The sequence below is a fragment of the Somniosus microcephalus genome, chromosome 12 (assembly GCF_052327205.1).
Source record: "Somniosus microcephalus isolate GS21.2 chromosome 12, FLI_Smic_1.0, whole genome shotgun sequence".
Classification (NCBI taxonomy): domain Eukaryota; kingdom Metazoa; phylum Chordata; class Chondrichthyes; order Squaliformes; family Somniosidae; genus Somniosus; species Somniosus microcephalus.
This window is the reverse complement of record NC_140998.1, coordinates 222,834,925-222,861,628: the sequence shown is the minus strand read 5'-3', so window position 1 is coordinate 222,861,628 and position 26,704 is coordinate 222,834,925. Positions and strand designations below refer to the sequence as shown.

At 55.1% G+C, this 26,704-nt stretch overlaps 1 protein-coding gene across 1 annotated transcript in view; it reads right to left on the bottom strand.

The window, feature by feature from the left end:
• nphs1 (NPHS1 adhesion molecule, nephrin) overlaps positions 1-26,704 on the bottom strand; it is a 152,461-nt gene that overhangs the window by 2,331 nt on the left and 123,426 nt on the right. Inside the window, exons 23-28 of the mRNA XM_086002484.1 lie at positions 23,223-23,282; positions 21,980-22,102; positions 21,790-21,814; positions 15,664-15,799; positions 1,845-1,962; positions 444-619 (exon numbers count right to left, since the gene is read on the bottom strand). Of these exons, the coding sequence (XP_085858610.1) occupies positions 444-619; positions 1,845-1,962; positions 15,664-15,799; positions 21,790-21,814; positions 21,980-22,102; positions 23,223-23,282 (638 nt within the window). The remainder of the gene's footprint in view (positions 1-443; positions 620-1,844; positions 1,963-15,663; positions 15,800-21,789; positions 21,815-21,979; positions 22,103-23,222; positions 23,283-26,704) is intronic.

Below are 26,704 nucleotides of genomic sequence, written 5' to 3'. Positions count from 1 at the left end.
GTACAGCACGGGTTAGATACAGAGTAAAGCTCCCTCTACAATGTCCCATCAAACACTCCCAGGGCAGGTACAGCACGGGTTAGATACAGAGTAAAGCACCCTCTACACTGTCCCATCAAACACTCCCAGGGCAGGTACAGCACAGGTTAGATACAGAGTAAAGCTCCCTCTACACTGTCCCATCAAACACTCCCAGGGCAGGTACAGCACGGGTTAGATACAGAGTAAAGCTCCCTCTACACCGTCCCATCAAACACTCCCAGGGCAGGTACAGCACGCGGTTAGATCCGAGATTATTGATAGACTCCCAGCTATGGATGGGAAATGAGCGGTGTTGGATGAAGATTGTTCTTGGAGATGGGATTGAGATGGAGAGACTTAGCCTGGCACCTCCTCCCTCTCCCCCAGGGTGTGGATCCGGGACCCTGAGTCTCCTGACTCACCGGGTGCTGTGTAGGCCGAACGGAGAGCCTGGTCCAGCGCGAGGCTGGGTAACGTGCAGGAGATCCGGGCGACAGGGAAGGCTCCACACTCACATCCTCGTAAAGCCCTTGGTCAGACAGGTCCGTGTCGAGGGACGGGTCCGAGAGAATCCGCTCACGCTCTCGCTTCCGGAAACCTGGAAAAAACGGCTGACATGTTCAGGCCTACGCCCCAATTACACACACCCCATCCTCGGATTATCTGTAACCCTTGGCAACCCCAGCGGGATAAAGTAACCGAAAAATTCCACACACCCCGTACCCCAGTGAGAGTCAGTGTGTGTGGAACCCGTACCCCAGTGAGAGTCAGTGTGTGTGTAACCCGTACCCCAGGGAGAGTCAGTGTGTGTGGAACCCGTACACCAGTGAGAGTCAGTGTGTGTTGAACCCGTACCCCAGTGAGAGTCAGTGTGTGTGGAACCCATACCCCAGTGAGAGTCAGTGTGTGTGGAACCCGTACCCCAGTGAGAGTCAGTGTGTGTGGAACCCGTACACCTGTGAGAGTCAGTGTGTGTTGAACCCGTACCCCAGTGAGAGTCAGTGTGTGTTGAACCCGTACCCCAGTGAGAGTCAGTGTGTGTGGAACACGTACCCCAGTGAGAGTCAGTGTGTGTGGAACATGTACCCCAGTGAGAGTCAGTGTGTGTGGAACCCGTACACCAGTGAGAGTCAGTGTGTGTTGAACCCGTACCCCAGTGAGAGTCAGTGTGTGTGGAACCCATACCCCAGTGAGAGTCAGTGTGTGTGGAACCCGTACCCCAGTGAGAGTCAGTGTGTGTCGAACCCGTACCCCAGTGAGAGTCAGTGTGTGTGGAACCCGTACCCCAGTGAGAGTCAGTGTGTGTGGAACCCGTACCCCAGTGAGAGTCAGTGTGTGTCGAACCCGTACCCCAGTGAGAGTCAGTGTGTGTGGAACCCGTACCCCAGTGAGAGTCAGTGTGTGTGGAACCCGTACCCCAGTGAGAGTCAGGGTGTGTGGAACCCGTACCCCAGTGAGAGTCAGTGTGTGAGGAACCCGTACCCCAGTGCGAGTCAGTGTGTGAGGAACCCGTACCCCAGTGAGAATCAGTGTGTGTGGAACCCGTACCCCAGTGAGAGTCAGTGTGTGTGTAACCCGTACCCCAGTGAGAGTCAGTGTGTGTCGAACCCGTACCCCAGTGAGAGTCAGTGTGTGAGGAACCCGTACCCCAGTGAGAGTCAGTGTGTGAGGAACCCGTACCCCAATGAGAGTCGGTGTGTGTGATTTGGGGGTGGGACGGGCTGTGTGATTCGGATTCTGGTGGTGTGGGGGGATGTGGAGCGACTGGATGGGCTGAGTGACCTGATCTGGGCTGTGATTTGACTCGATCTCCCGATATTTACCTGGGTGGTTGGGGTTCTCGTCACCGAGCCGTTCAGCGGCTGATTCCTGGAGTGGGATCATCCTTGGGCGAAAGTCTGCTGCCGGGCGAATTCTACGGCTGGAGTCTGGAACCTGGTCCTGTCGAGGGAGAGAGAGAGAACGATGGGAACCAGGGAGAGAGAGAGAGAGAACGATGGGAACAGAGAGAGAGAGAGAGCGTGACCTTTACCCCCACGGCCCACGAGGGGCCGGTTTGCCCCACCGAGCAGGAAAGACTCTGGGCCGGGCTGACCAACCCACGCAGAGTGGAGCCGGAAACTGAGCGGGATCGGAATGAAAGTGATCGACTCGCCATCGGCCCACAGACTCCACGCGACCTACCAGTGAGTGAGTCGAGGGGGTGAGTGAGCAGGAGAGGGCCAGGCTCCATCCCCGGCCTGTGCTGTGTTAACCAATCTCACAGTCGGTGTGGTCCTGAGCCCCACACACACGGGGCAGGAAGATCCCAGGCCCACCTGCAGTCGGCACTGGATTTACTCCCTGGGGCTGTCGCTCAATCTAATCTGCCTGCAGCACAATATCTCCAAACGGACCTCGTGTAACGGAGGAGACAACAGTTTGAGGAGGGAGGCTTCAGACTGTGGCTACGATCAACTGGGGGTCAGGTCCAGGATCCGTGACACACACATCACCAGGGCAAGGTGTTAGTCCAACTTCAGGTCATGTCTGGGCTGGGACCAGGAGAATCACTGTGAAAAATGACACAGAATGACATCAAAACACAACTGGTTCACTAACACCAACAACTCCCATTTATATAGCTCCTTTAACATAGCTAAACATCCCTGGGCGCTTCAAAGGAGAGATTATCAGACAAAATCTGAGACGGAGCACATGAGATATTAGGACAGGTGACCAAAAGCTTGGTCGGAGAGGGAGGTTTGAAGGAGCGTCTTAAAGGAGGAGGGAGAGGCGGAGAGGTTTAGGGAGGGAATTCCAGAGCTCGGGGCCCAGGCGGCTGAAGGCACGGCCGCCAATGGTGGAGCGATGGAAACCGGGGGGATGCGCAAGAGGCCGGAATTGGAGGAGGACAGAGATCTGGGAGGGTTGTAGGGCTGGAGGAGGTTACAGAGATAGGGAGGGTTGTAGGGGCTGGAGGAGGTTACAGAGGTAGGGAGGGTTGTAGGGGCTGGAGGAGGTTACAGAGGTAGGGAGGGTTGTAGGGGCTGGAGGAGGTTACAGAGATAAGGAGGGTTGTAGGGGCTGGAGGAGGTTAAAGAGATAGGGAGGGTTGTAGGGGCTGTAGGACGTTACAGAGACAGGGAGGGTTGTAGGGGGCTGGAGGAGGTTACAGAGATAGGGAGGGTTGTAGGGGCTGGAGGAGATTACAGGGATAGGGAGGGTTGTAGGTGGCTGGAGGAGGTTACAGAGATAGGGAGGGTTGTAGGGGCACCCGGAGGTTATAGACATAGGGAGGGTTGTAGGGGCTGGAGGAGGTTACAGAGGTAGGGAAGGGTGTAGGGGGCTGGAGGAGGTTACAGAGATAGGGAGGGCTGTAGGGGGCTGGAGGAGGTTACAGAGATAGGGAGGGTTGTAGGGGTAGGAGGAGGTTACAGCGAAAGGGAGGGTGGTAGTGGGCTGGAGGTGGTTACAGAGATAGGGAGGGTTGTAGGGGCTGGAGGGGGTTACAGAGATAGGGACTGTTGTAGGGACTGGAGGAGGTTACAGAGATAGGGAGGTTTGTAGGGGTCTGGAGGAGGTTACAGAGATAGGGAGTGTTGTAGGGGCTGGATGAGGTTACAGATATAGGGAGGGTTGTAGGGGGCTGGAGGAGGTTACAGAGATACGTAGGGTCGTAGGGGCTGGAGGAGGTTGCAGCGAAAGGGAGGGTTGTAGGGGCTGGAGGAGGTTACAGAGAGAGGGAGGGTTGTAGGGGCTGGAGGAGGTTACAGAGATAGGGAGGGCTTTAGGGGGCTGGAGGAGGTTACAGAGATAGGGAGTGTTGTAGGGGCTGGAGGAGGTTACAGAGATAGGGAGGGTTGTAGGAGCTGGATTAGGTTACAGAGATAGGGAGCGTTGTAGGGGGCTGGAGGAGGTTACAGAGATAGGGAGGGTTGTAGGGGCTGGAGGAGGTTACAGAGATAGGGAGGGTTGAAGGAGCTGGATGAGGTTACGGAGATAGGGAGGGTTGTAGGGTGCTGGAGGAGGTTCCAGAGATAGGGAGGAGATGAAGAGGCTGGAGGAGGTTACAGAGGTAGGGAGGGTTGTAGGGGCTGGAGGGGGTTACAGAGATAGGGAAGGTTGTAGGGGGCTGGAGGAGGTTAAAGAGATAGGGAGGGTGGTAAGGGCTGGAGGAGGTTACAGAGACAGGGAGGGTTGTAGGGGGCTGGAGGAGGTTACAGAGATAGGGAGGGTTGTAGGGGCTGGAGGAGGTTACAGGGATAGGGAGGGTTGTAGGGGCTGGAGGAGGTTATAGACATAGGGAGGGTTGTAGGGGCTGGAGGAGGTTACACAGATAGGGAAGGGTGTAGGGGGCTGGAGGAGGTCACAGAGATAGGGTGGGCTGTAGGGGGCTGGAGGAGGTTACAGAGATAGGGAGGGTCATAGGGGTAGGAGGGGGTTACAGAGATAGGGAGGGTTGTAGTGGGCTGGAGGGGGTTACAGAGATAGGGACTGTTGTAGGGACTGGAGGAGGTTACAGAGATAGGGAGGTTTGTAGGGGTCTGGAGGAGGTTACAGAGATAGGGAGTGTTGTACGGGCTGGATGAGGTTACAGATATAGGGAGGGTTGCAGGGGGCTGGAGGAGGTTACAGGGAAACGTAGGGTTGTAGGGGCTGGAGGAGGTTGTAGGGGCTGGAGGAGGTTACAGAGAGAGGGAGGGTTGTAGGGGCTGGAGGAGGTTACAGAGATAGGGAGGGTTGTAGGGCCTGGAGGAGGTTACAGAGATAGGGAGGGTTGTAGGGGGCTAGAGGAGGTTACAGAGATAGGGAGGGTTGTAGGGGGCTGGAGCAGGTTGCAGAGATAGGGAGGGTTGTAGGGGCTGGAGGAGGTTACAGAGATAGGGAGGGTTGTAGGAGCTGGATGAGGTTACAGAGATAGCGAGGGTTGTAGGGTGCTGGAGGAGGTTCCAGAGATAGGGAGGAGACGAAGAGGCTGGAGGAGGTTACAGAGATAGGGAGGGTTGTAGGGGCTGGAGGAGGTTACAGAGATCGGAAGGGTTGTAGGGGGCTGGAGGGGTTTACAGAGATAGGGAGGGTTGTAGGGACTGGAGGTGTTTACAGAGATAGTGAGGGTTGTAGGGGCTGGAGAAGGTTACAGAGATTGGGAGGTTTGTAGGGGCTGGAGGAGGTTACATAGATAGGGAGTGTTGGAGGGGCTGGAGAAGGTTACAGAGATAGGGATGATTGTAGGGAGCTGGAGGAGGTTACAAAGCTAGGGAGGGTTGATGGGGCTGGAGGAGGTTACAGAGATAGGGAGGGTTGTAGGGGCTGGAGGAGGTTACAAAGCTAGGGGGGGTTGTAGGCGTCTTGAGGAAGTTACAGAGATAGGGAGGGTTGTAGGGGCTGGAGCAGGTTACAGAGATAGGGAGGGTTGTAGCGGGCTGGAGGGGGTTACAGAGATAGGGAGGGTTGTAGGGGCTGGAGGAGGTTACAGAGATAGGGAGGGTTGTAGGGGCTGGAGGAGTTTACAGAGATAGGGAGGGTTGTAGGGGCCGGAGGAGGTTACAGAGATAGGGAGGGTTGTAGGGGGCTGGAGTGGGTTACAGAGATAGGGAGGGTTGTAGGGGCTGGAGGAGGTTACAGAGATAGGGAGGGTTGTAGGGGCTGGAGGAGGTTACAAAGATATGGAGGGTTGTAGGGGCTGGAGGAGGTTACAGAGATACGTAGGGTTGTAGGGGCTGGAGGAGGTTGCAGAGACAGGGAGGGTTGTAGGGGCTGGAGGAGGTTACAGAGAGAGGGAGGGTTGTAGGGGCTGGAGGAGGGTACAGAGATAGGGAGGGTTGTAGGGCCTGGAGGAGGTTACAGAGATAAGGAGGGTTGTAGGGTGCTAGAGGAGGTTACAGAGATAGGGAGGGTTGTACGGGGCTGGAGCAGGTTGCAGAGATAGGGAGGGTTGTAGGGGCTGGAGGAGGTTACAGAGATAGGGAGGGTTGTAGGGGGCTGGAGGGGGTTACAGAGATTTGGAGGGTTGTAGGGGCTGGAGGATGTTACAGAGATAGGGAGGGTTGTAGGGGCTGGAGGAGGTTACAGAGATAGGGAGGGTTGTAGGGGCTGGAGTGGGTTACAGAGGTAGGGAGGGTTGTCGGGGCTGGAGAATGTTACCGAGATAGGGAGGGTTGTAGGGGCTGGAGGAGGTTACAGTGATCGGGAGGGTTGTCGAGGCTGGAGGAGGTTGCAGAGATAGGGAGGGATGTAGGGGCTGGAGGAGGTTATAGAGATAGGGAGGGTTGTAGGGGCTGGAGGAGGTTACAGAGATAGGGAGGGCTGTAGGGGCTGGATGAGGTTACAGAGATAGGGGGGGTTGTAGGGTCCTGGAGGATGTTACAGAGATAGGAAGGATTCTAGGGGCTGGAGGAGGTTACAGAGATAGGGAGGGTTGTAGGAGGCTGGAGTGGGTTACAGAGATAGGGAGGGTTGTAGGGGCTGGATGAGGTTACCGAGATAGGGAGGGTTGCAGGGGCTGGAGGAGGTTACAGAGATAGGGAGGGTTGTCGATGCTGGAGGAGGTTGCAGAGATAGGGAGGGTTGTAGGGGCTGGAGGAGGTTGCAGAGATAGGGAGGGTTGTAGGGGCTGGAGGAGGTGACAGAGATAGGGAGGGCTGTAGGGGCTGGATGAGGTTACAGATATAGGAGGGTTGTAGGGTGCTGGAGGATGTTACAGAGATAGGGAGGTTGTAGGGGCTGGAGGAGGTTACAGAGATAGGGAGGGGTGTAGGGGCTGGAGGACGTTACAGAGATAGGGAGGGTTGCAGGGGCTGGAGGAGGTTACAGAGCTAGGGAGGGTTGTCGGGGCTGGAGGATGTTACAGAGATAGGGACGGTTGTAGGGGCTGGAGGAGGTTACAGAGTTAGGAAGGGTTGTAGGGGCTGGAGGAGGTTACAGAGATAGGGAGAGTTGTAGGGGGCTGGAGGAGTTTACAGAGATAGGGAGGGTTGTAGAGAGCTGGAGGAGGTTACAGAGATAGGGAGCGTTGTAGGGGCTGGAGGAGGTTACAGAGATAGGTGGGGTTGTAGGGTTTGGAGGAGGTTACAGAGATAGGGAGAGTTGTAGGGCTGGAGGAGGTAACAGAGATAGGGAGTGTTGTAGGGGCTGGAGGCAGTTACAGAGGTAGGGAGGGTTGCAGGCGGCTGGTGGATGTTACAGAGATAGGGAGGGTTGTAGGGGCTGGCGGAGGTTACAGAGATAGGGAGAGTTGTACGGGCTGGAGGATGTTACAGAGATAGAGAGGGTTGTAGGGGCTGGAGGAGGTTACAGAGATAGGGAGGGTTTTTGGGGCTGGAGGAGGTTACAGAGATAGGGGGGGTTGGAGGGGCTGGAGGAGGTTACAGAGATAGGGAGGGTTGTGGGGGCTGGAGGAGTTTACTGAGATAGGGAGGGTTGTAGGGGCTGGAGGAGGTTACAGAGATAGGGAGTGTTGTAGGGGCTGGAGGAAGTTACAGAGATAGGGAGGGTTGTAGGGGCTGCTGGAGGTTACTGAGATAGGGGGTGTTGTAGGGGCTGGAGGAGGTTACAGAGATAGGGAGGGTTGTAGGGGGCTGGAGGATGTTACAGAGATAGGGAGGGTTGTAGAGGCTGGAGGAGGTTGCAGAGACAGGGATGTTTGAAGGGGCTGGAGGAGGTTACAGAGACAGGGAGGGTTGTAGGGGCTGGAGGAGGTTACAGAGATAGGTAGGGTTGTCTGTGCTGGAGGAGCTTACAGAGATAGGGAGGGTTGTAGGGGCTGGATGAGGTTACAGAGATAGGGAGGGTTGTAGGGGTTGGAGGATGTTACAGAGATAGGGAGGGTTGTAGGGGCTGGAGGAGGTTACAGAGATAGGGAGAGTTGTAGGGGCTGGAGGAGGTAACAGAGATAGGGAGGTTTGTAGGGGCTGGAGGAGGTTACAGAGGTAGGGAGGGTTGCAGGCGGCTGGAGGATGTTACAGAGATAGGGAGGGTTGTAGGGGCTGGAGGAGGTTACAGAGATAGGGAGAGTTGTAGGGGCTGGAGGAGGTTACAGAGATAGGGAGGGTTGTAGGTGCTGGAGGAGGTTACAGTGATAGGGAGGGTAGCAGGGGGCTGGAGGAGGTTACAGAGATAGGGAGGGTTGTAGGGGCTGGAGGAGGTTACAGAGATAGGGAGGGTTTTAGGGGGCTGGAGGGGGTTACAGAGATATGGAGGGTTGTAGGGGCTGGAGGATGTTACAGAGATATGGAGGGTTGTAGGGGCTGGAGGAGATTACAGAGATAGGGAGGGTTGTAGGGGCTGGAATGGGTTACAGAGATAGGGAGGGTTGTCGAGGCTGGAGGAGGTTGCAGAGATAGGGAGGGTTGTAGAGGCTGGAGGAGGTTGCAGAGATAAGGAGTGTTGTAGGGGCTGGAGGAGGTTACAGAGATAGGGAGGGCTGTAGGTGCTGGATGAGGTTACACAGATAGGGGGGGTTGTAGGGTGCTGGAGGATGTTACAGAGATAAGGAGGGTTCTAGGGTCTGGAGGAGGTTACAGAGATAGGGAGGGTTGTAGGTGCTGGATGAGGTTACAGAGATAGGGAGGGTTGTAGGAGCTGGAGGAGGTTACAGAGATAGGGAGGGTTGTAGGGGGCTGGAGGAGGTTACAGAGATAGGGAGGGTTGCAGGAGCTGGAGGAGGTTACAGAGATAGGGAGGGTTGCAGGAGCTGGAGGAGGTTACAGAGATAGGGAGGGTTGTCGATGCTGGAGGAGGTTGGAGAGATAGGGAGTGTTGTAGGGGCTGGAGGAGGTTACAGAGATAGGGAGGGTTGTAGGAGGCTGGAGTGGGTTACAGAGATAGGGAGGGTTGTAGGGGCTGGATGAGGTTACCGAGATAGGGAGGGTTGCAGGAGCTGGAGGAGGTTACAGAGATAGGGAGGGTTGTCGATGCTGGAGGAGGTTGCAGAGATAGGGAGTGTTGTAGGGGCTGGAGGAGGTTGCAGAGATAGGGAGGGTTGTAGGGGCTGGAGGAGGTTACAGAGATAGGGAGGGCTGTAGGGGCTGGATGAGGTTACAGAGATGGGGGGGTTGTAGGGTGCTGGAGGATGTTCCAGAGATAGGGAGGTTGTAGGGGCTGGAGGAGGTTACAGAGATAGGGAGGGGTGTAGGGGCTGGAGGAGGTTACAGAGATAGGGAGGGTTGCAGGGGCTGGAGGAGGTTACAGAGATAGGGAGGGTTGTCGGGGATGGAGGATGTTACAGAGATAGGGACGGTTGTAGCGGCTGGAGGCGGTTACAGAATTAGGAAGGGTTGTTGGGGCTGGAGGAGGTTACAGAGATAGGGAGGGTTGTAGGGGGCTGGAGGAGGTTACAGAGATAGGGAGGGTTGTAGAGAGCTGGAGGAGGTTACAGAGATAGGGAGCGTTGTAGTGGCTGGAGGAGGTTACAGAGATAGGGAGGGTTGTAGGGGTTGGAGGAGGTTACAGAGATAGGGAGAGTTGTAGGGCTGGAGGAGGTAACAGAGATAGGGAGGGTTGTAGGGGCTGGAGGAGGTTACAGAGGTAGGGAGGGTTGCAGGCGGCTGGAGGAGGTTACAGAGATAGGGTGGGTTGTAGGGGCTGGAGGAGGTTACAGAATTAGGAATGGATGTAGGGGCTGGAGGAGTTTACAGAGATAGAGAAGGTTGTAGGGGCTGGAGGAGGTTACAGAGATAGGAGGGTTGTGGGGGCTGGTGGAGGTTACAGAGAAAGGGAGGGGTGTAGGGGCTGGAGGAGGTTACAGAGATCTGGGAGGGTTTTAGGCGCTGGAGGATGTTACAGAGATAGGGAGAGTTGTAGGGACTGGAGGAGGTTACTGAGATAGGGAGGGTTTTAGGGGCTGGAAGAGGTTACAGAGATAGGGAGGGTTGAAGGGGCTGGAGGAAGTTACAGAGATAGGGAGGGTTGTAGCGCTGGTGGAGGTTACTGAGATAGGGAGGGTTGTAGGGGCTGGAGGAGGTTACAGAGATAGGGAGGGTTGTAGGGGCTGGAGGAGGTTACAGAGATAGGGAGGGTTGTAGGGGGCTGGAGGATGTTACAGAGATAGGGAGGGTTGTAGAGGCTGGAGGAGGTTGCAGAGACAGGGATGTTTGAAGTGGCTGGAGGAGGTTACAGAGACAGGGAGGGTTGTAGGTGCTGGTGGAGCTTACTGAGATAGGGAGGGTTGTCGGGGCGGGATGAGGTTACAGAGATTGGGAGGGTTGTAGGGGTTGGAGGAGGTTGCAGAGATAGGGAGAGTTGTAGGGCTGGAGGAGGTTACAGAGATAGGGAGGGTTGCAGGCGGCTGGAGGATGTTACAGAGATAGGGAGGGTTGTAGGGGCTGGAGGAGGTTACAGAGATAGGGAGAGTTGAAGGGGCTGGAGGAGGTTACAAAGATAGGGAGGGTTGTCGGGGCTGGAGGAGGTTACAGTGATAGGGAGGGTAGCAGGGTGCTGGAGGAGGTTACAGAGATAGGGAGGGTTGTAGGGGCTGGAGGAGGTTACAGAGATAGGGAGGGTTGTAGGGGGCTGGAGGGGGTTACAGAGATAGGGAGGGTTGTAGGGGCTGGAGGATGTTACAGAGATCAGGAGGGTTGTAGGGGCTGGAGGAGGTTACAGAGATGGGGAGGGTTGTAGGGGCTGGAGTAGGTTACAGAGATAGGGAGGGTTGTAGGGGCTGGAGGATGTTACCGAGATAGGGAGGATTGTAGGGGCTGGAGGAGGTTACAGAGATAGGGAGGGTTGTCGAGGCGGGAGGAGGTTGCAGAGATAGGGAGGGTTGTAGGAGCTGGAGGAGGTTGCAGAGATAGGGAGTGTTGTAGGGGCTGGAGGAGGTTGCAGAGATAGGGAGGGCTGTAGGGGCTGGATGAGTTTACAGAGATAGGGGGAGTTGTAGGGGCTGGAGGAGGTTACAGAGATAGGGAGGGTTGTAGCAGGCTGTAGTGGGTTACAGAGATAGCGAGGGTTGTAGGGGCTGGATGAGGTTACCGAGATAGGGAGGGTTGCAGGGGCTGGAGGAGGTTACAGAGATAGGGAGGGTTGTCGATGCTGGAGGAGTTTGCAGAGATAGGGAGGGTTGTAGGGCTGGAGGAGGTTACAGAGATAGGGAGGGTTGGAGGGGCTGGAGGAGATTACAGAGATAGGGAGGTTGTAGGGGCTGGAGGAGGTTACAGAGATAGGGAGGCGTGTAGGGGCTGGCGGAAGTTACAGAGATAGGGAGGGTTGCAGGGGCTGGAGGGTGTTACAGAGATAGGGAGGGGTGTAGGGGGCTGGAGGAGGTTACAGAGATAGGGAGGGTTGTCGGGGCTAGAGGATGTTACAGAGATTGGGAGGGTTGTAGGGGCTGGAGGAGGTTACAGAGTTAGGAAGGGTTGTAGTGGCTGGAGGATGTTACATAGATAGGGAGGGTTGTAGAGGGCTGGAGGAGGTTACAGAGATAGGGAGGGTTGTCGGGGGCTGGAGGAGTTTACAGAGATAGGGAGGATTGTAGGGGGCTGGAGGAGGTTACAGAGATAGGGAGGGTTGTAGGGGGCTGGAGGAGTTTACAGAGATAGGGAGGGTAGTAGGGGCTGGAGGAGTTTACAGAGATAGAGAGGGTTGTCGGGGCTGGAGGAGGTTGCAGAGATAGGGAGAGTTGTAGGGGCTGGAGGAGGTTGCAGAGATAGGGAGGGTTGTAGGGGCTGGAGGAGGTTACAGAGATAGAGAGGGCTGTAGGGGCTGGATGAGGTTACAGAGATAGGGGGGTTGTAGGGTGCTGGAGGATGTTACAGAGATAGGGAGGGTTGTAGAGGTTGGAGGAGGTTACCGAGATAGGGAGGGTTGTAGGGGCTGGAGGAGGTTACAGAGTTAGGAAGGGTTGTAGGGGCTGGAGGAGTTTACAGAGATAGAGAGGGTTGTAGGGGGCTGGAGGAGGTTACAGAGTTAGGAAGGGTTGTTGGGCTGGAGGAGTTTACAGAGATAGAGAGGGTTGTAGGGGCTGGAGGAGGTTACAGAGATAGGGAGGGTTGTAGGGGCTGGAGGAGGTTGCAGAGATAGGGAGGGTTGTAGGCGCTGGAGGAGGTTACAGAGATAGAGAGGGCTGTAGGGGCTGGATGAGGTTACAGAGATAGTGGGGTTGTCGGGTGCTGGAGGAGGTTACCGAGATAGGGAGGGTTGTAGGGGCTGTAGGAGATTACAGAGATAGGGAGGTTGTAGGGGCTGGAGGAGGTTACAGAGATAGGGAGGGGTGTAGGGGCTGGAGGAGGTTACATAGATAGGGAGGGTTGCAGGGGCTGGAGGAGGTTACAGAGATAGGGAGGGTTGTCGGGGCTGGAGGATGTTACAGAGATAGGGAGGGTTGTAGGGGCTGGAGGAGGTTACAGAGTTAGGAAGGGTTGTAGGGGCTGGAGGAGGTTACAGAGATAGGGAGGGTTGTAGAGAGCTGGAGGAGGTTACAGAGATAGGGAGCTTTGTAGGGGCTGGAGTAGGTTACAGAGATAGTGAGGGTTGTAGGGGCTGGAGGAGGTTACAGAGTTAGGAAGTTTTGTAGGGGCTTGAGGAGTTTACAGAGATAGAGAGGGTTGTAGGGGCTGGAGGAGGTTCCAGAGATAGGGAGGGTTGTAGGGGCTGGAGGAGGTTACAGAGATAGGGAGGGTTGTAGGGGCTGGAGGAGGTTACAGATTTAGGGAGGGTTGTAGGGGGCTGGTGGAGGTTACAGAGATAGGGAGGGGTGTACGGGCTGGAGGAGGTTACAGAGATAGGGAGGGTTGTAGGGGCTGGAGGAGGTTACAGAGATAGGGAGGGTTGTAGGGGCTGGAGGAGGTTACAGAGATAGGGAGGGATGTAGGGGCTGGAGGAGGTTAGAGATAGGGAGGGTTGCAGGGGCTGGAGTAGGTTACAGAGATAGGGAGGGTTGTAGGGGCTGGAGGAGGTTACAGAGATAGGGAGGGTTGTAGGGGGCTGGAGGAGGTTACAGAGATAGGGAGCTTTGTAGGGGCTGGAGGAGGTTACAGAGACAGGGAGGGTTGTAGGGGCTGGAGGAGGTTACAGAGATAGGGAGGGGTGTAGGGGGCTGGAGGACGTTACAGAGATAGGGAGGGTTGTAGGGGCTGGAGGAGATTACAGAGATAGGGAGGGTTGTAGGGGCTGAAGGAGGTTACAGAGATTGGAAGGGTTGTAGGGGCTGGAGGAGGTTACAGAGACAGGGAGGGTTGTAGGGGCTGGAGGAGGTTACAGAGATAGGGAGTGTTGTAGGGGCCGGAGGAGGTTACAGAGATAGGGAGGGTTGTAGGGGGCTGGAGGAGGTTACAGAGATAGGGAGGGTTTTAGCAACTGGAGTAGGTTTCAGAGATAGGGAGGATTGGCTGGGGTTGGAGGACGTTACAGAGATGGATGGGGGGGTGGGGAGTGAGGACGTGCAGGATCTGAACACAAGGATGAGAATTTTGAAATCGAGGTGTTTCCGAACTGGGAGCCAATGTAGGTCAGCGAGCACAGGGCGGGTGATGGGTGAACGGGACTCGGTGTGAATTAGGACACGGGGCAGCAAGGGTCTGGATGAGTTCAAGTTTATGGAAGATGGAAGGCCGGCCAGAAGTGTGTTGGAATAGTCGAACCTGGAGGCAACAAAGGCCTGGATGAGGGTTTCAGCAGCAGACGAGCTGAGGCGGGGCAGAGGCGGGCGATGTCACGGAGCTGGATGTCGGCGGTCTCGGTGATGGTGTGGATAGGTGGGCGGAAACTCATCGCAGGGTCAAATACGACACCAAAGTTGTGACCAGTCTGGATCAAGCTCAGACAGTTGCCAGGGAGAGGGATGGAGGGAACGGAGCTTCTGGCGGGGATTGAAGGCAACGGCTTCAGTCTTCCCAATATTCAGTTGGAGGAGATTTCTGGCCATCCAGAAATGGATGTCGGGCAAGCAGCGTGACAATTTAGAGACCGCGGAGGGGTCGAGCGAGGTCGTGGTGAGGTGTCGTCAGCCTAGATCGTGTTTTCGGAATGATGTCGCCGAAGGGCAGCATGTAGATGAGAAATAGAAGGGGGCCAAGGACAGATTGACATGAATCAGTCATTCATAGAAACATAGAAGATAGGAGCAGGAGTCAGCCATTCGGCCCCTCGAGCCTGCTCCGCCATTCAATGAGATCATGGCTGATCATCCAAATTCAGTACCCGGTCCCTGCTTTCTCCCCATATCCCTTGATCCCTTTAGCCTTAAGAAATATATCCAACTCCTTCTTGAATATATTTAATGAATTGGCCTCCACCGCCTTCTGTGGTAGAGAATTCCACAAGTTCACCACTCTCTGGGTGAAGTAATTCCTCCTCATCTCTGTCCTAAATGGCTTACCCCTTATCCTTAGACTGTGACCCCTGGTTCTGGACTCCCCGACCATCGGGAACATCCTTCCTGCATCTAGGCTGTCCAGTCCTGTTAGCATTTTATAAGTTTGAATGAGATCCCCTCTCATTCTTCTAAACTCCAGCGAATATAAGCCCAATCGACCCAATCTCTCCTCATACGTCATTCCTGCCATCCCAGGTATCAGCCTGGTGAATCTTCGCTGCACTCTCTCCATGGCAAGAACATCCTTCCTCAGATAAGGCGACCAAAACTGCACACAATACTCAAGATGTGGTCTCACCAAGGCCCGGTACAACTGCAGCAAGACATCCTTGTTCCTGTACTCAAACCCTCTCGCTACGAAGGCCAACATACCATTTGCCTTCTTAACCGCCTGCTGCACCTGCATGCTTACCTTCAGCGACTGGTGCACAAGGACACCCAGGTCTCGTTGCACTTCCCCTTCTCCCAATCTATTGCCATTCAGATAATAATCTGTCTTCCTGTTTTTGCCACCAAAGTGGATAACCTCACATTTATCCACGTTATATTGCATCTGCCATGCTTTTGCCCAATCACACAACCTGTCCCATACTGGAGTTTCTCGGCATCCTCCTCACAGCACACACGCCCACCCAGCTTTGTGTCGTCTGCAAACTTGGAGATATTACATCTAGTTCCCTCGTCTGGATCATTAATATATATTGTGAATAGCTGGGGTCCTAGCACCGGTCCCTGCGGTACCCCACTGGTCACTGCCTGCCACTCGGAAAAAGACCCGTTTATTCCAACTCTTTGCTTCCTGTCTGCCAACCTGTTCTCTATTTATGAAAGAAAGACTTATGAAATAATACTGAGCGGCCTGCGGGTGGCGCTGTCCAGGGAGAGTATAAATACTCGGGCACGGGCCCAGCTTGCGCAGGATTTTCTTAACAGGAACTAGTGAAGGACACAGCTAGACCTCCATGTTGTAAAACAGTCGATTAAAGCTTTGTTTAATGCTTAGACCAAGTGCCTAGTATCTAACGTCACAGAACCTTGAGGGACACCAGAGGTAATGGTGCGGGAGTGGGGAGAGAAGCCGGTGCAGGTGATTCTCTGGCTACGACTGGATAGGTAGCAATGGAAACTGGCGAGTGCAGTCCCACCCAGCTGGACGATGGAGGAGAGACGTGGCCTGAAGTCTTTCGGGGGGAGTGAAGCTGTCACAGCTTGTCGGTCTGGGCCTGCAACTGACTCCAGTCCTGCACTCCAGGGTTCACTCTGACAGATCTCAGAGTCCCCTGCACCAGCTCACTGCTCATTCACTGACCCGAATCGCGACAACTGAGGGAAGGGAGGGATGGGAAACGCACAGACTGCAAGGTGCTGCCATCGTAGCTCTCGTATGTTCTGTAACTCAGTTCCGATTCAGTGTCGATTAACAGTGTCTGTTTGGAGGTGATGTTCACCAGCTCATCCCCATAATCGTTCAACTCCAACTGCTTTAGTCTGTGAATAAACAACGGAACAAATCAATAGGACACGGACACCAAGGGTTAGATACAGAGTAAAGCTCCCTCTACACTGTCCCATCAAACACTCCCAGGGCAGGTACATCACGGGTTAGATACAGAGTAAAGCTACCTCTACGCTGTCCCATCAAACACTCCCAGGGCAGGTACAGCACGGGTTAGATACAGAGTAAAGCTCCCTCTACACTGTCCCATCAAACACTCCCAGGGCAGGTACAGCACGGGTTAGATACAGAGTAAAGCTCCCTCTACACTGGCCCATCAAACACTCCCAGGGCAGGTACAGCACGGGGTTAGATACAGAGTAAAGCTCCCTCTACACTGTCCCATCAAACACTCCCAGGGCAGGTACAGCACGGGTTAGATACAGAGTAAATCTCCCTCTACACTGTCCCATCAAACATTCCCAGGGCAGGTACAGCACGGGTTAGATACAGAGCAAAGCTCCCTCTACACTGTCCCATCAAACACTCCCAGGGCAGGTACAGCACGGGTTAGATACAGAGTAAAGCTCCCTCTACACTGTCCCATCAAACACTCCCAGGGCAGGTACAGCACGGGTTAGACACAGAGTAAAGCTCCCGCTACACTGTCCCATCAAACACTCCCAGGGCAGGTACATCACGGGTTAGATACAGAGTAAAGCTCCCTCTACACTGTCCCATCAAACACTCCCAGGGCAGGGACAGCACGAGTTAGATACAGAGTAAAGCTCCCTCTACACTGTCCCCATCAAACACTCCCAGGACAGGTACAGCAAGGGTTAGATACAGAGTAAAGCTCCCTCTACACTGTCCCCATCAAACACTCCCAGGACAGGTACAGCACGGGTTAGATACAGAGTAAAGCTCCCTCTACACTGTCCGATCAAACACTGCCAGGGCAGGTACAGCTCGGGGTTAGATACAGAATAAAGCTCCCTCTACACTATCACATCAAACACGCCCAGGGCAGGTACAGCACGGGTTAGATGCAGAGTAAAGCTCCCTCTACACTGTCCCATCAAACACTCCCAGGGCAGGTACAGCACGGGGTAAGAAACAGAGTAAAGCTCCCTCTACACTGTACCCATCAAACACTCCCATGGCAGGTACAGCATGGGGTTAGAAACAGAGTAAAGCTCCCTCTACACTGTCCCATCAAACACTCCCAGGGCAGGTACAGCACGGGTTAGATACAGAGTAAAGCTCCCTCTACACTGTCCCATCAAACACTCCCAGGGCAGGTACAGCACGGGTTAGATACAGAGTAAAGCTCCCTCTACACTGTCCCATCGAACACTCCCAGGGCAGGTACAGCACGGGTTAGATACAGAGTAAAGCTCCCTCTACACTGTCCCATCAAACACTCCCAGGGCAGGTACAGCACGGGTTAGATACAGAGTAAAGATCCCTCTACACTGTCTCATCAAACACGCCCAGCGCAGGTACAGCACGGGTTAGATACAGAGTAAAGCTCCCTCTACACTGTCCCATCAAACACTCCAAGGGCAGATACAGCACGGGGTTAGATACAGAGTAAAGCTCCCTCTACACTGTCTCATCAAACACGCCCAGCGCAGGTACAGCACGGGTTAGATACAGAGTAAAGCTCCCTCTACACTGTCCCATCAAACACTCCCAGGGCAGGTACAGCATGGGTTAGATACAGAGTAAAGCTCCCTCTACACTGTCCCATCAAACACTCCCAGGGCAGGTACAGCACGGGTTAGATACAGAGTAAAGCTCCCTCTACACTGTCCCATCAAACACTCCCAGGGCAGGTACAGCACGGGTTAGATACAGAGTAAAGCTCCCTCTACACTGTCCCATCAAACACTCCCAGGGCAGGTACAGCACGGGTTAGATACAGAGTAAAGCTCCCTCTACACTGTCCCATCAAACACTCCCAGGGCAGGTACAGCACGGGTTAGATACAGAGTAAAGCTCCCTCTACACTGTCCCATCAAACACTCCCAGGGTAGGTACAACACGGGGTTAGATACAGAGTAAAGCTCCCTCTACACTGTCCCATCAAACACTCCCAGGGCAGGTACAGCACGGGTTAGATACAGAGTAAAGCTCCCTCTACACTGTCCCATCAAACACTCCCAGGGCAGGTACAGCACGGGTTAGATACAGAGTAAAGCTCCCTCTACATTGTCCCATGAAACACTCCCAGGGCAGGTACAGCACGGGTTAGATACAGAGTAAAGCTCCCTCTACACTGTCCCATCAAACACTCCCAGGACAGGTACAGCACGGGTTAGATACAGAGTAAAGCTCCCTCTACACTGTCCCATCAAACATTCCCAGGGCAGGTACAGCACGGGTTAGATACAGAGCAAAGCTCCCTCTACACTGTCCCATCAAACACTCCCAGGGCAGGTACAGCACGGGTTAGATACAGAGTAAAGCTCCCTCTACACTGTCCCATCAAACACTCCCAGGGCAGGTACAGCACGGGTTAGACACAGAGTAAAGCTCCCGCTACACTGTCCCATCAAACACTCCCAGGGCAGGTACATCACGGGTTAGATACAGAGTAAAGCTCCCTCTACACTGTCCCATCAAACACTCCCAGGGCAGGGACAGCACGAGTTAGATACAGAGTAAAGCTCCCTCTACACTGTCCCCATCAAACACTCCCAGGACAGGTACAGCAAGGGTTAGATACAGAGTAAAGCTCCCTCTACACTGTCCCCATCAAACACTCCCAGGACAGGTACAGCACGGGTTAGATACAGAGTAAAGCTCCCTCTACACTGTCCGATCAAACACTGCCAGGGCAGGTACAGCTCGGGGTTAGATACAGAATAAAGCTCCCTCTACACTATCACATCAAACACGCCCAGGGCAGGTACAGCACGGGTTAGATGCAGAGTAAAGCTCCCTCTACACTGTCCCATCAAACACTCCCAGGGCAGGTACAGCACGGGGTAAGAAACAGAGTAAAGCTCCCTCTACACTGTACCCATCAAACACTCCCAGGGCAGGTACAGCATGGGGTTAGAAACAGAGTAAAGCTCCCTCTACACTGTCCCATCAAACACTCCCAGGGCAGGTACAGCACGGGTTAGATACAGAGTAAAGCTCCCTCTACACTGTCCCATCAAACACTCCCAGGGCAGGTACAGCACGGGTTAGATACAGAGTAAAGCTCCCTCTACACTGTCCCATCGAACACTCCCAGGGCAGGTACAGCACGGGTTAGATACAGAGTAAAGCTCCCTCTACACTGTCCCATCAAACACTCCCAGGGCAGGTACAGCACGGGTTAGATACAGAGTAAAGATCCCTCTACACTGTCTCATCAAACACGCCCAGCGCAGGTACAGCACGGGTTAGATACAGAGTAAAGCTCCCTCTACACTGTCCCATCAAACACTCCAAGGGCAGATACAGCACGGGGTTAGATACAGAGTAAAGCTCCCTCTACACTGTCTCATCAAACACGCCCAGCGCAGGTACAGCACGGGTTAGATACAGAGTAAAGCTCCCTCTACACTGTCCCATCAAACACTCCCAGGGCAGGTACAGCATGGGTTAGATACAGAGTAAAGCTCCCTCTACACTGTCCCATCAAACACTCCCAGGGCAGGTACAGCACGGGTTAGATACAGAGTAAAGCTCCCTCTACACTGTCCCATCAAACACTCCCAGGGCAGGTACAGCACGGGTTAGATACAGAGTAAAGCTCCCTCTACACTGTCCCATCAAACACTCCCAGGGCAGGTACAGCACGGGTTAGATACAGAGTAAAGCTCCCTCTACACTGTCCCATCAAACACTCCCAGGGCAGGTACAGCACGGGTTAGATACAGAGTAAAGCTCCCTCTACACTGTCCCATCAAACACTCCCAGGGTAGGTACAACACGGGGTTAGATACAGAGTAAAGCTCCCTCTACACTGTCCCATCAAACACTCCCAGGGCAGGTACAGCACGGGTTAGATACAGAGTAAAGCTCCCTCTACACTGTCCCATCAAACACTCCCAGGGCAGGTACAGCACGGGTTAGATACAGAGTAAAGCTCCCTCTACATTGTCCCATGAAACACTCCCAGGGCAGGTACAGCACGGGTTAGATACAGAGTAAAGCTCCCTCTACACTGTCCCATCAAACACTCCCAGGACAGGTACAGCACGGGTTAGATACAGAGTAAAGCTCCCTCTACACTGTCCCATGAAACACTCCCAGGGCAGGTACAGCACGGGTTAGATACAGAGTAAAGCTCCCTCTACACTGTCCGATCAAACACTGCCAGGGCAGGTACAGCTCGGGGTTAGATACAGAATAAAGCTCCCTCTACACTATCACATCAAACACGCCCAGGGCAGGTACAGCACGGGTTAGATGCAGAGTAAAGCTCCCTCTACACTGTCCCATCAAACACTCCCAGGGCAGGTACAGCACGGGGTAAGAAACAGAGTAAAGCTCCCTCTACACTGTACCCATCAAACACTCCCAGGGCAGGTACAGCATGGGGTTAGAAACAGAGTAAAGCTCCCTCTACACTGTCCCATCAAACACTCCCAGGGCAGGTACAGCACGGGTTAGATACAGAGTAAAGCTCCCTCTACACTGTCCCATCAAACACTCCCAGGGCAGGTACAGCACGGGTTAGATACAGAGTAAAGCTCCCTCTACACTGTCCCATCGAACACTCCCAGGGCAGGTACAGCACGGGTTAGATACAGAGTAAAGCTCCCTCTACACTGTCCCATCAAACACTCCCAGGGCAGGTACAGCACGGGTTAGATACAGAGTAAAGATCCCTCTACACTGTCTCATCAAACACGCCCAGCGCAGGTACAGCACGGGTTAGATACAGAGTAAAGCTCCCTCTACACTGTCCCATCAAACACTCCCAGGGCAGGTACAGCATGGGTTAGATACAGAGTAAAGCTCCCTCTACACTGTCCCATCAAACACTCCCAGGGCAGGTACAGCACGGGTTAGATACAGAGTAAAGCTCCCTCTACACTGTCCCATCAAACACTCCCAGGGCAGGTACAGCACGGGTTAGATACAGAGTAAAGCTCCCTCTACACTGTCCCATCAAACACTCCCAGGGCAGGTACAGCACGGGTTAGATACAGAGTAAAGCTCCCTCTACACTGTCCCATCAAACACTCCCAGGGCAGGTACAGCACGGGTTAGATACAGAGTAAAGCTCCCTCTACACTGTCCCATCAAACACTCCCAGGGTAGGTACAACACGGGGTTAGATACAGAGTAAAGCTCCCTCTACACTGTCCCATCAAACACTCCCAGGGCAGGTACAGCACGGGTTAGATACAGAGTAAAGCTCCCTCTACACTGTCCCATCAAACACTCCCAGGGCAGGTACAGCACGGGTTAGATACAGAGTAAAGCTCCCTCTACATTGTCCCATGAAACACTCCCAGGGCAGGTACAGCACGGGTTAGATACAGAGTAAAGCTCCCTCTACACTGTCCCATCAAACACTCCCAGGACAGGTACAGCACGGGTTAGATACAGAGTAAAGCTCCCTCTACACTGTCCCATGAAACACTCCCAGGGCAGGTACAGCACGGGTTAGATACAGAGTAAAGCTCCCTCTACACTGTCCCATCAAACACTCCCAGGGCAGGTACAGCACGGGTTAGATACAGAGTAAAGCTCCCCCTACACTGTCCCATCAAACACTCCTAGGGCAGGTACAGCACGGGGTTAGATACAGAGTAAAGCTCCCTCTACACTGTCCCATCAAACACTCCCAGGACAGGTACAGCACGGGTTAGATACAGAGTAAAGCTCCCTCTACACTGTCCCATCAAACACTCCCAGGGCAGGTACAGCACGGGTTAGATACCGAGTAAAGCTCCCTCTACACTGTCCCATCAAACACTCCCAGGGCAGGTACAGCACGGGGTTAGATACAGAGTAAAGCTCCCTCTACACTGTCCCATCAAACACTCCCAGGGCAGGTACAGCACGTGGTTAGATAAAGAGTAGAACTCACCTTCCAGATTTTTCCGCCTCTTTAGCTGTAACAAAAAAGAAGCAGAACATGAATCTGGTTGACTTGATCCGGCGGGTGTGCAGGGGAGAGTGTGTGGGGGAGGGGAGAGTGTGTGGGGGAGGGGAGAGTTGGAGGGGAGAGTGTGAGGGGGGAGGGGAGTGTGTGCGGGGGAGGGGAGTATTGAGGTTACCTGTTGGCCGCCTCGCTCTCACTCTCTGTAAGCGCCGGGCGATGATACCGATGTTGAGGAGCAGGAGCAGAGCAGAGAGAGTGAGCAGCGGGATGAGGAGGGGGAGGGGGAGTAGGAAACCGCCTGATGGAGAGAGACAAGAGTTAGAGAGACCTGGGGGTATACGGACAAAAACCCTTGAAGGTGAGAAGGCTGTTAAAAAGCCCCTCTGACAGTGCGGCGCTGCCTCAGTACTGCCCCTCCGACAGTGCGGCGCTCCCTCAGTACTGCCCCTCCGACAGTGCGGCGCTCCCTCAGTACTGCCCCTCCGACAGTGCAGCACTCCCTCAGTACTGCCCCTCCGACAGTGCGGCGCTCCCTCAGTACTGCCCCTCCGACAGTGCGGCACTGCCTCAGTACTGCCCCTCCGACAGTGCGGCGCTCCCTCAGTACTGCCCCTCCGACAGTGCGACGCTCCCTCAGTACTGCCCCTCCGACAGTGCAGCGCTCCCTCAGTACTGCCCCTCCGACAGTGCAGCACTCCCTCAGTACTGCCCCTCCGACAGTGCGGCGCTCCCTCAGTACTGCCCCTCCGACAGTGCGACGCTCCCTCAGTACTGCCCCTCCGACAGTGCGGCACTCCCTCAGTACTGCCCCTCCGACAGTGCAGCGCTCCCTCAGTACTGCCCCTCCGACAGTGCGGCACTCCCTCAGTACTGCCCCTCCGACAGTGCGGCGCTCCCTCAGTACTGCCCCTCCGACAGTGCGGCGCTCCCTCAGTACTGCCCCTCCGACAGTGCGGCGCTCCCTCAGTACTGCCCCTCCGACAGTGCGGCGCTCCCTCAGTACCGCCCCTCCGACAGTGCGGCGCTCCCTCAGTACTGCCCCTCCGACAGTGCGGCGCTCCCTCAGTACCGCCCCTCCGACAGTGCGGCGCTCCCTCAGTACTGCCCCTCCGACAGTGCGGCGCTCCCTCAGTACTGCCCCTCCGACAGTGCGGCGCTCCCTCAGTACTGCCCCTCCGACAGTGCGGCGCTCCCTCAGCACTGGCACTGGGTGTGTTGGCCTGGATTTTGTGCTCGAGTCTCTGGAGTGGGGACATGAACTCACGACCTTCTGGCTCAGAGGCGAGAGAGGGAGAGAGAGAGAACACTAAACCCACTGAGTCGCGGCTGACACTGTGGATGTTCTGTAACTGGGGCAAAGTATTTTGAACCTGTTACAATGCCACCCATGACACACGCTTCAAATATCGAACACGGACCTGAACTGGGTTCAGGAGTCAGGAGCGATGGAGTCGGGAACGGATCTCGCCCTGGTTTACCTGTGAATACAAAGTCACAAAATGAGATTTTCTCACAGCCTGTCCCACTCTCAGATACCAGCTCCTCCATCACCCACACACAGCCTGTCCCACTCTCAGATACCAGCTCCTCCATCACCCACACACAGCCTGTCCCACTCTCAGATACCAGCTCCTCCATCACCCACACACAGCCTGTCCCACTCTCAGATACCAGCTCCTCCATCACCCACACACAGCCTGTCCCACTCTCAGATACCAGCTCCCCCATCCACAGTCTGTCCCACTCTCAGATACCAGCTCCTCCATCACCCACACACAGCCTGTCCCACTCTCAGATACCAGCTCCTCCATCACCCACACACAGCCTGTCCCACTCTCAGATACCAGCTCCTCCATCACCCACACACAGCCTGTCCCACTCTCAGATACCAGCTCCTCCATCACCCACACACAGTCTGTCCCACTCTCAGATACCAGCTCCTCCATCACCCACACACAGCCTGTCCCACTCTCAGATACCAGCTCCCCCATCACCCACACACAGTCTGTCCCACTCTCAGATACCAGCTCCTCCATCACCCACACACAGCCTGTCCCACTCTCAGATACCAGCTCCTCCATCACCCACACACAGCCTGTCCCACTCTCAGATACCAGCTCCTCCATCACCCACACACAGCCTGTCCCACTCTCAGATACCAGCTCCTCCATCACCCACACACAGCCTGTCCCACTCTCAGATACCAGCTCCTCCATCACCCACACACACTGCCTGTCCCACTCTCAGATACCAGCTACTCCATCACCCACACACACAGCCTGTCCCACTCTCAGATACCAGCTCCTCCATCACCCACACACAGCCTGTCCCACTCTCCGATACCAGCTCCTCCATCACCCACACACAGCCTGTCCCACTCTCAGATACCAGCTCCTCCATCACCCACACACAGCCTGTCCCACTCTCAGATACCAGCTCCTCCATCACCCACACACAGCCTGTCCCACTCTCAGATACCAGCTCCTCCATCACCCACACACACAGCCTGTCCCACTCTCAGATACCAGCTCCTCCATCACCCACACACAGCCTGTCCCACTCTCAGATACCAGCTCCTCCATCACCCACACACAGCCTGTCCCACTCTCAGATACCAGCTCCTCCATCACCCACACACAGCCTGTCCCACTCTCAGATACCAGCTCCTCCATCACCCACACACAGCCTGTCCCACTCTCAGATACCAGCTCCTCCATCACCCACACACAGCCTGTCCCACTCTCAGATACCAGCTCCTCCATCACCCACACACAGTCTCTCCCACTCTCAGATACCAGCTCCTCCATCACCCACACACAGCCTGTCCCACTCTCAGATACCAGCTCCTCCATCACCCACACACAGCCTGTCCCACTCTCAGATACCAGCTCCTCCATCACCCACACACAGCCTGTCCCACTCTCAGATACCAGCTCCTCCATCACCCACACACAGCCTGTCCCACTCTCAGATACCAGCTCCTCCATCACCCACACACAGCCTGTCCCACTCTCAGATACCAGCTCCTCCATCACCCACACACACTGCCTGTCCCACTCTCAGATACCAGCTACTCCATCACCCACACACACAGCCTGTCCCACTCTCAGATACCAGCTCCTCCATCACCCACACACAGCCTGTCCCACTCTCCGATACCAGCTCCTCCATCACCCACACACAGCCTGTCCCACTCTCAGATACCAGCTCCTCCATCACCCACACACAGCCTGTCCCACTCTCAGATACCAGCTCCTCCATCACCCACACACAGCCTGTCCCACTCTCAGATACCAGCTCCTCCATCACCCACACACACAGCCTGTCCCACTCTCAGATACCAGCTCCTCCATCACCCACACACAGCCTGTCCCACTCTCAGATACCAGCTCCTCCATCACCCACACACAGCCTGTCCCACTCTCAGATACCAGCTCCTCCATCACCCACACACAGCCTGTCCCACTCTCAGATACCAGCTCCTCCATCACCCACACACAGCCTGTCCCACTCTCAGATACCAGCTCCTCCATCACCCACACACAGCCTGTCCCACTCTCAGATACCAGCTCCTCCATCACCCACACACAGTCTCTCCCACTCTCAGATACCAGCTCCTCCATCACCCACACACAGCCTGTCCCACTCTCAGATACCAGCTCCTCCATCACCCACACACAGCCTGTCCCACTCTCAGATACCAGCTCCTCCATCACCCACACACAGTCTGTCCCACTCTCAGATACCAGCTCCTCCATCACCCACACACAGCCTGTCCCACTCTCAGATACCAGCTCCTCCATCACCCACACACAGCCTGTCCCACTCTCAGATACCAGCTCCTCCATCACCCACACACAGCCTGTCCCACTCTCAGATACCAGCTCCTCCATCACCCACACACAGTCTGTCCCACTCTCAGATACCAGCTCCTCCATCACCCACACACAGCCTGTCCCACTCTCAGATACCAGCTCCTCCATCACCCACACACAGCCTGTCCCACTCTCAGATACCAGCTCCTCCATCACCCGCACACAGCCTGTCCCACTCTCAGATACCAGCTCCTCCATCACCCACACACAGCCTGTCCCACTCTCAGATACCAGCTCCTCCATCACCCACACACAGCCTGTCCCACTCTCAGATACCAGCTCCTCCATCACCCACACACAGCCTGTCCCACTCTCAGATACCAGCTCCTCCATCACCCACACACAGCCTGTCCCACTCTCAGATACCAGCTCCTCCATCACCCACACACAGCCTGTCCCACTCTCAGATACCAGCTCCTCCATCACCCCCACACACAGCCTGTCCCACTCTCAGGTACCAGCTCCTCCATCACCCACACACAGCATGTCTCACTCTCAGATACCAGCTCCTCCATCACCCACACACACAGCCTGTCCCACTCCAGATACCAGCTCCTCCATCACTCACACACAGCCTGTCCCACTCTCAGATACCAGCTCCTCCATCACCCACACACAGCCTGTCCCACTCTCAGATACCAGCTCCTCCATCACCCACACACAGCCTGTCCCACTCTCAGATACCAGCTCCTCCATCACCCACACACAGCCTGTCCCACTCTCAGATACCAGCTCCTCCATCACCCACACACAGCCTGTCCCACTCTCAGATACCAGCTCCTCCATTACCCACACACAGCCTGTCCCACTCTCAGATACCAGCTCCTCCATCACCCACACACAGCCTGTCCCACTCTCAGATACCAGCTCCTCCGTCACCCACACACACAGCCTGTCCCACTCTCAGATACCAGCTCCTCCATCACCCACACACAGCCTGTCCCACTCTCAGATACCAGCTCCTCCATCACCCACACACAGCCTGTCCCACTCTCAGATACCAGCTCCTCCATCACCCACACACA